This window comes from Myripristis murdjan, chromosome 11 (genome assembly GCF_902150065.1).
Source record: "Myripristis murdjan chromosome 11, fMyrMur1.1, whole genome shotgun sequence".
Taxonomy (NCBI): domain Eukaryota; kingdom Metazoa; phylum Chordata; class Actinopteri; order Holocentriformes; family Holocentridae; genus Myripristis; species Myripristis murdjan.
In genome coordinates this window covers 7,179,415-7,188,266 of record NC_043990.1, presented here as the reverse complement: position 1 = coordinate 7,188,266, position 8,852 = coordinate 7,179,415, and the positions used below count along the sequence as shown (strand labels likewise).

Below are 8,852 nucleotides of genomic sequence, written 5' to 3'. Positions count from 1 at the left end.
GGAAGAGAGTGGGACCAGTTATTTGGTTAGTAAGAAATAAGAATAAACGAAAGACCAGACAAAATATCTAAAAAAGCAACAAGCATGAAGGAGGCATAAATACCATTGGCAAAGGAGAAGTGATGGGAATACTCAGGAAAGAAATGATGAGGAAGTATCAAAACAGATGGGACAGGGTTAACAGCAGTAGGAAATATTACAGTATTCAGAAAACCATTAATACAAATGGTGTAAATAGAGGAGACAGAAGGGAGGAGACAGTTTTAACGAGGCTGAGGTTTGACCATGCGGGGTTAAATAAAACATTATATTTGATGGGGAAATGCAGAACATATACTGATGCACTGTCAAACGTATAGGGAAGAACGATCATGTTAGATCAAAAGATAGGTAGGGCAGGAAGGGAATGGAATCTGGAGGGTATTTTGGGAACAAATGGAGATGGGGTGAAAGATATAGACAGAAAGCCGTTATAGAATATTTGAAAGAAACAATATTATTTCATAAAACGAGTTAATATTGTTATTATCATTATCATTATTATTATTATTATTATTATTGTTATTATTATTATGTAACGCAATAAAGAGATAACACCTTCAAGTGACGGTATGCACCTGAAAACAATGGTTGCAACCCGCCATTAGACAAAAGAAGAAGAAGAAGGAAGAACACCTTCCGGGATGAGGACCGTTTTTTTTTTTTTTTTTTTACCCCAGTTTCGATCCCACCATAGTATTCGCGTCGTAGCAGCCTGTTCTGTATTTCTATTGCATATAATGGTGCATCCCTGTTCCGACTTTTCCCTCAGATCAAAAAAACGTCCTCCGTTCAGAGGGTCGGAAAATCTCATCAACCGGGCGATGTATTCATTCTTTGGACATTATTTCTTCATCCAGTCTAGATGAATGAGTTTATTTTGTTGCTCCTCTTCTGTCATGTTGCATCTCCAGGTAAGCTCACATTTTACATATTTCCTGTGTTACATGTACGCCTCTAACCCGCTGCAACTAGACAACTTTGTTGCTTCTACTTTAATACGATATCAGCTATCAACTTCTGATTCAGGAGGATTCTTATATTCTTTCCACCACTTAATATAATTGTTTATACTCATATAGACATAATTGTAAAACAAAACAAAACAAAACAAAACAAAACACACACACAAAAAACATGTAAATCAGTATGAGGAGTGAGCTACTAATGATTGTTACTTGCTAAGTCATTAAGGATTTATCTGTAAATTAATTATGTCATTACTTACTTAGCAGCAAACTGGATTTGGAGACTTTCACTTTATATTGAGATATCCAGGGGTTAGAAAGGACAGGTTTTTCAGGACAGAATCAACTGTGTTTTTGAAATAAGTCATGGATTTCATGGAAAGTATAAACTCCCTCCACCTTAGTTATTACGGTCCTATTTAAGAATTTTTGAAAGCTGTCACGATACAGACATACATTTATTGTAGATATTATTATTGGTTGTAGATGTTTTTGTTGTTATCACTGATTGTTTGTTTTTGCCCTGCAGTCTTAGAAAAGAAACTGAAATTATCAGTCGTGTCAGGAGTTGATTACATTTCACCTTATAAATGTTCATCTTAAAATGTAAACCTGAGTTTTTGTTTGTCCCTCTTTGTCCCACAGTGCTTCACGCCTTGAGGTATTTCAGCACGGCTTCATCTGGAGTCCCAAACTTCCCAGAGTTTGTTGTTGTTGGTTTGGTTGATGATGTTCAGATGGTTCACTACGACAGCAACACACAGAGAGCAGAAGCCAAACAGGGCTGGATGGAGAAGGTCACAGCTGATGATCCTCGTTACTGGGAGAAGGAAACTCAGGTGTCTAAGCGTGACCAGGAGACCTACAAAGACAGAATTAGCACCTTGAAGAAACGCTTCAACCAAACTGGAGGTTTGTTTACGTTTCTCTTTCCGCTGATAAAATGTTTTTTCATCACAAATTGTTGTAAAGTTACACACACACACGCACACGCACACACACACCTTTTTTTTGCACAATTTTTCTTTTTCTCTCACTCACACACACACACACACACACACACACCTTTTTTGCGCAATTTTTCTCTTTCTCACTCACACACACACACACACACACACACACAACCCTTTCAGACAAATTTACATAGAAACACACACTCTCCCTCTCTCTCTCTCTCTCTCTCTTTCTCTCTCACACACACACACAAACACACACACACACATTCTTTTCACATATACACACAGTCACACATTCTTTTCACACACACACACACACACACACACACACACACACAGAAACACACACACTCACACTACACTCACTCACACACACACACACACACACACACACACACACACACACACAAATCCTCCTCTGACACGAAATTTTACATACATTGCCAAAAAATAAAATCTTGATTTATTATCCCTTAACTTTCTATTACTATATAAAATTGGTTTATTTTCAGTCTATCTAGATTTATTTAATCTAGATTTATTCATGTGTGTGGATCTCACTCTGGTTTACTGCAGACTCTGTCTCTGTCTCTCTCTCAGGTGTTCACACCTACCAGAGGATGTACGGCTGTGAATGGGACGATGAGACTGGAGTCACTAATGGTTTTTATCAGTTTGGTTATGATGGAGAAGACTTTTTAGCTTTTGACCTGAAGACAAAGACATGGATCGCTCCAACACCACAGGCTGTCATCACCAAACACGAGTGGGACAGAGATGCAGATCAAAATGAGCGCTGGAAGAACTACCTCACCCAGGAGTGCATTGATTGGCTGAAGAAGTATTTGGACTATGGGAGAAGCTCTCTGCTGAGAACAGGTAGACTCACCTGACCTGATGTATGTGATGGTCACAACTATGTTCATATGCCTCTTTTGTTATTACAGTTTTTTTTCGATTGCTTACACACTAAGAACATATGCTTAAACCAATGTGACAAAACTTGAACTCATTGTAACTAAACCTTAAACACAGCGTGGCCATACCTTAGACACATGTGATGCTTTGAACTGTGTTTGCAATTCTGCAACACACTTCCTCTTGAACACTAGACACTATTTCATACAGAAGACACCTCGCTCAAAAATGAAAGCATGTGGTAACAAATGGGAAAACACTTATGTTCAAAATATAAAACACATCAGGTTATAAGAAAACCTGAGACACACACGTGAAAGCACTTACTTAGAAAACTGAACACCAGTCATTCAGGCAGTATATATGGCAGTATGTGTGCGCCGCTCACCTGTCAGATCCGGCAGACCTGACCGGGTGGGCGCGGCACCAGTAGGCATCAGGAGTAGTAACACGGAAGGGCGCAAGGCAGTACCAGTAATTTCGCCCAGGGCGGCAACATGGGCAGAACCGCCACTGATTACAGTGGATATGAAACAACATATAGAGACACACTGTGCAAAAAACTGTTGTGTTGTTGCTGTTTTTTTAAGGTTACACACATCTGTTTTGATCTGTTTCTCTGTTTCTCAACTATTTCTCTGTTTTTCTTTGTTTCCTTACCTCTCTTCCTCCTGCCTGCTTCTCTCTCTTTGTCTCTCCTGTTTACTTTTTCCCCTCTTCATTTTTGTCATTTTCTCTCTCCCTTTATTTTCACCATTTCTCTCTCTCTCTCTCTCTCTCTCCAGAGCTTCCCTCGGTGTCTCTCCTCCAGAAGACTCCCTCCTCTCCAGTGACCTGCCATGCTTCAGGTTTCTACCCCAACAAAATCATGTTGTTCTGGACGAGAGACGGAGAGGAGCTTCTTGAGGACGTGGACCACGGAGAGATCCTCCACAACCACGATGGAACCTTCCAGAAGAGCGTTGACCTGGACCTTTCATCAGTCAAAGCTGAAGACTGGGGGAGGTACAGCTGTGTGTTTCAGCTCTCTGGTGTCAAGAAGGACATCGTCACCAAACTGGACCCAAAAGTGATCAAGACCAACTGGGGCAAGACTGAGATCAAACGTGATGGAGGTGGGAAAGACACGTTTGGTTTATTTGTTCAACTTGATTTGCAGTGAATGTGTTTTGCTTTTGTTGTGCTGGTCTGTTTGTTTTTGTTGTAATGTTTTTGTTTGTGCTGTCCAGCTGGGGTTTTATTTTGTTTATCTTGGTACTTTGTTTTATGTTTTAATCATTAATTTATCTATCTCTGTGTCTCTGTTTTCTTGCGCATTGAGATCAGTCTAAAATCTAACCACAAGCTAGCCTGCCCTCGATCATAAAAACTTGTTACATAAAATTGCCTTTGTTGTCTCAAACTTACATAATAGTTTATGTTCTGAACTGCAAGTTTAAGAAAACGCTAAGTCAACTGGGGTCACTATTAAACCTGTGCATACATCTCATTCCGGTTCACTGATCACATAATTTGTAGGGCTGTAGTCTGATAGTCGACTGGTCGATTTATTGGTCGATACGTTCTTGGTCGGCCAAAATCTGATTGGTCGATTATTTGCCGTGTTAATTTTATCAGGAGTAAAGCACAAAGTGCTAATGGGGGTGTTTTCAGAACAAACGGTTTCACAGGTAACAGTCTGTCTTCAGAACACCCCCCCTTGTTTTCACAATAACTGCAGGCGCACACACCCGCAATGACGGCAACTTGACATAGATACACCCAGTCCACGCTGGATGTGCCTCCTCTGTCATCCAAACGGGAAAATGATATCACGCAGGGCATTGTCGATTTTATTGCACCGGGCAATTCAGCCTCGCTCTGTGTGAGGACACGCACAGTGCAGGCTGGAATAATACATACACATGGTGTAGTGTCATCAGCGTGTCATAGCTGGGGGGCGGAGTCACCTGGGTGGAAAACACTGGTTTGCTCTCATTGATTCCCATGCATTCAGCGCGATTTTTGAATCCAATTTTCTAATAAAATAGAGATTTTCAAATTAATATCAGTGGCTTCCATTGATTCTTTATTGCCAGCCGACAAAGAACGCTACCTGTCAAAGTTGACCAAAATTGGAATTGATTGTTGTCCGTATCTGTTATGTTCTGTTCTACAACCATGTTGTGAATGAGGAAAGCTAAGCTAAAGCTACGCCTTAAACAGCACTTTATATAAGCACACGTAACAATAACCTATCAATAATCAAGAGCATCAGTAGGTTCTATTTGCCACTCATACAGGTACAAGAAGCAAAATACATTTTTGCAGTTTACAAACTTATCAGTAATAAAGTGGAGACCGCAGAACCAAACGTGGTGTGTTAGGGTTCCACAGACGGCCAGATTTTTTTCTACCCAGGCTAAAAGCGGATGTGACGTTTGTGGGCGTTCCTGTCTAGCTCCATGTGTATGTATAGTGGAAGGTCCTGTCAATTATTATAACACATGACAAAAACAGTTGTCTAAATTATGTTGCATATACCTCAACAGTTCTTGTGCTGATGTCACTAGTAGACATAATACTATTTTCGGAAATCATAGGCTATGATATTGCGTAGGTGCACGTGATGCAACGCTGTCAGAGCCGACCGACTCGAGTGTGTCATTCAGTGCAAAATAATTAGTTCAAAAACGATTTAATATACTGCAAATACTAGTTGTTTATGTTTATTTATAATTCATTTAGGCGGACAAGGCTACCAGGTAGGCTACTGCCCAGTTTATCAATCTAAAAATAGTAACTTTTTTTTTTTGTATATTTTTTGTATTGATAACCAGATGAATGGATGTAATGGATGGATGCACAGATTCCTGCTCTAACTGACTTACAGTTTTTTTCGATTGCTTACACACTAAGAACATACTCTTAAACCAATGTGACAAAACTTGAAGTCATTGGAACTAAACCTTAAACACAGCGTGGCCATACCTTAGACACAAGTGCTGCTTTAAACTGTGTTTGCAATTCTGCAACACACTTCCTCCTGAACACCAGACACTATTTCATACAGAAGACACCTCGCTCAAAAATGAAAGCATGTGGTTACAATTGGGAAAACACTTATGTTCAAAATACAAAACACATCGGGTAATTAGAAAACCCGAGACACACACATGAAAGCACTTACTTAGAAAACTGAACACCAATCAGTCAGGGCCTAAGCACTACAAACATGTCAGCCATGTTGAGTACTTTGCGTGGAGGCAGTGAGAGAAAGAGGCACAGGAAGACATCGTATGCGATGTGGATGATATTTTGTAGCTGTATGTAGTTTGATTTTGTTATATTGTTTTATTTTTGCTTTACAAACTATGCATGTATGTTTATTTATGTTTGTCAAAAGGCTCTTACCATGACAAAACCTTTCAAACATGCAGCAAAAGCACATTTTGTCACCGCCCAATACAACTAATCCACTCACTCACTCACTTCATACTCAACACCAGAATGCAACACAGCCTTTTCAGTCTGAGCAGGTTCAACCTTACTTTTTCCTGCGTGTACAGTAGTCATATTTTTTTGACGATTTACATCGTCACATATTGTAAAGCAAGTAGCAAAAGCCAATATTTCCCTCAAACAACTCAACTTCTGCCCAAATGAGTAGATTCCTTCAGTCAGCTCTACTGTACTGTAACACAGCTGACAGCAGAATACAAAATACAGCTGTCAGTTTGAACAAGGTTCTCCTGTGAGCTACACATTCAAATGTGAACTTACAGTAAAGAACTGCATCCAAACTCAGAAAGGCTTTGAAGTGAAATTTTACTGTGTTGATGGAAAAACTGAAATACTGTAATTCACATACAGTATTACACAGAAAAACTCAAAGGAGTTGAAAAAAATACAGAATACAATTTATAGGCCCTTTTTTTGTAGGTGCATACTGATTGATTGGTGAATGGTGGAAAGGGCAGTGATGCAGGTGCACTAGTGATTTCATAGAGATGCAGGTGCAAAAGAGTGTGAAAAATGTGTGAATCCAATGAAAAGGTATGAACACATTTGCAAAAGAAAACTTCTGCTGTGGTTTGGAGGTGAAGTTGACGACAAAGTGGATCCCAGTTTCATTATACTGGAAAAAGTGATTGAAAAAACTGTACTGTAAAGTACAATATACTGTATACTGTATACAGTTGACAGAGTTGACACCTTTCTTATTTATTTTTATTTTTTGGTTATTTTGGAAACAGCTGTTACTGTGAAAAGATGTTTAATTTCTGTTTTGAGCTTTGCAGAATTCTTTTTGAAGCAATAAATGAAAAGCAGTAAAAACTGCAGTGTTTTGTGTTAAGTATATTGTTGTGTTGCTTGCTGCTGTGAAAGTGTGTTCATATTATAGAAATGTGTATCCTTTTGTTATCAGAGTTGCATTTTGACAAAGGATTTTTAAGTTTTGATGACTGAGTTTCAGTTTGCCATAAATGTGTATGGTTTATTTCCAGGTGTTGTGTCTTATTTGCGTTGTGTTTAGAGTTTTGGCACAGTGAGCAAAGCATTTGTAAAATGAGTTCAAGCAATCAAAAAAAACTGTAATACAGGCTCTGATTTCTTTAACTGACTCATTGATTTACTTGTTTATTTTTGGCTCAACAGTGAAGCCCAGTGACTTGACCATCCCCATCATTACAGCGGTGGCTGTTATTGCTGTCTCCCTCATTGCTTGTATCGGATTCAGAGTGTACAAGAAGAAACAAGGAGAGGAACTCAAAAGTATTTCCCCATGTCATTTATTGGCATTTACATTCTAAACTTTGAATTCATGATCTTATCTGGATTGGAGCTCGAGGAGAACAAAGCTAAAATCTTTGCTCACAAAAATAAGCAACCAGCACTAAGGACTATAAGGCCAAGAGCCACAGCACCAGGACAGCCATTATCATGTTCATGTAAGAGAGAAGTGCAAGGGAAAATAATAAGAGCCAAACAGAAAGTTGAGAGTTACTGAGTGAGTAAAAGAGGAGGAACATTTTTTTTGAGAAAATATACTGTGGTATTTATAACTGTGACTGGAATAATTTGTCTTTCTTTTTTATTTCAGCCAAATTTCCTCCATCTTGTAAGAAGAACTCACTTTTACTTGATACTCAACAGATTTGACTTTGCACACTACTAAACATATAGATAATAACTTGAACATTCACAAAACTAACATGTTTAGAAAGCTTTATAGATGTGCAGTCAAACTATTTCTGGACTTCCTCCTCCACTAGTAGTTTATAAAAATCAGTGATGTAGTTGAACTAAACTAACTGTGTTTCTGACTTTGCAGCTCAGAACAGCTCAGAAACTGATATTCAGAGACTGAATCCAGAGCCTGATTGGCCTCACTGCGCCACCCTGCGCTCCGCCAGGAAACTAGAGCCCCGTGAGTTGTTTGGTAGAAGAAACAAATTCTGATGAGACTAAAAGTTTGTTTTTCAGTTTTCTCAATTCACTGATAAAGTCACTTGATGTTCACTTTGTAGCTGTAAAATGAATCTTTATCCAAAACTAATGAAGATGAGGGAAAAAAACCAAACCTTCACATCAGAGGGACAGAGTTTAATCACAAAATCAGAGATATGTTATTTTAAAAAGGTGACACATACATCTATAAAAAATTTTGATAATGCAGATTTTTTCAAAAATTTGTCATGCATAGAAAGTAAATAAAGTCCTTGCTTTACAATTTACCGGACAGTATCTCCACAATATGTTCAGAGGATTTGAATGCTGTTCTTATGAGTGTATATTGTGGAACTGAACTTGTAAAATATCTATGTTGAAGTATTTTATGTGTTGTTTCATGTGGCTGTTTTCTTTCTTTTTAAGTTCTTAGATAAATTCTGCTCATGAGATTGTTGAAGATTGCAGATGCGCTGTCAGTGTCCTTTTGTGTACAAACTGGGAAGAAATGGATCACTAATTATTTATGTCATAAATCAAA

General features: G+C 38.6%; 1 protein-coding gene across 1 annotated transcript; it reads left to right on the top strand.

Moving 5' to 3' along the window:
• Nucleotides 1–874: 874 nt before the first annotated feature.
• On the top strand, nucleotides 875–7,775 carry LOC115368111 (class I histocompatibility antigen, F10 alpha chain-like). The gene is made up of 5 exons (XM_030064105.1): nucleotides 875–953; nucleotides 1,653–1,919; nucleotides 2,564–2,842; nucleotides 3,667–3,996; nucleotides 7,520–7,775. Exons 1-5 carry the CDS (start codon nucleotides 905–907, stop codon nucleotides 7,672–7,674), a joined length of 1,080 nt encoding a protein of 359 aa, XP_029919965.1. The 5' UTR covers nucleotides 875–904; the 3' UTR covers nucleotides 7,675–7,775.
• Nucleotides 7,776–8,852: the final 1,077 nt, after the last annotated feature.

Coding starts and splice junctions, on each gene's coding strand:
- LOC115368111 (XM_030064105.1), top strand. CDS start 905: ATGAATGAGTTTATTTTGTTGCTCCTCTTCTGTCATGTTGCATCTCCA. Junction 1,920..2,563: donor ACGCTTCAACCAAACTGGAG/GTTTGTTTACGT, acceptor TCTCTCTCTCAG/GTGTTCACACCTACCAGAGG. Junction 3,997..7,519: donor TGAGATCAAACGTGATGGAG/GTGGGAAAGACA, acceptor TTGGCTCAACAG/TGAAGCCCAGTGACTTGACC.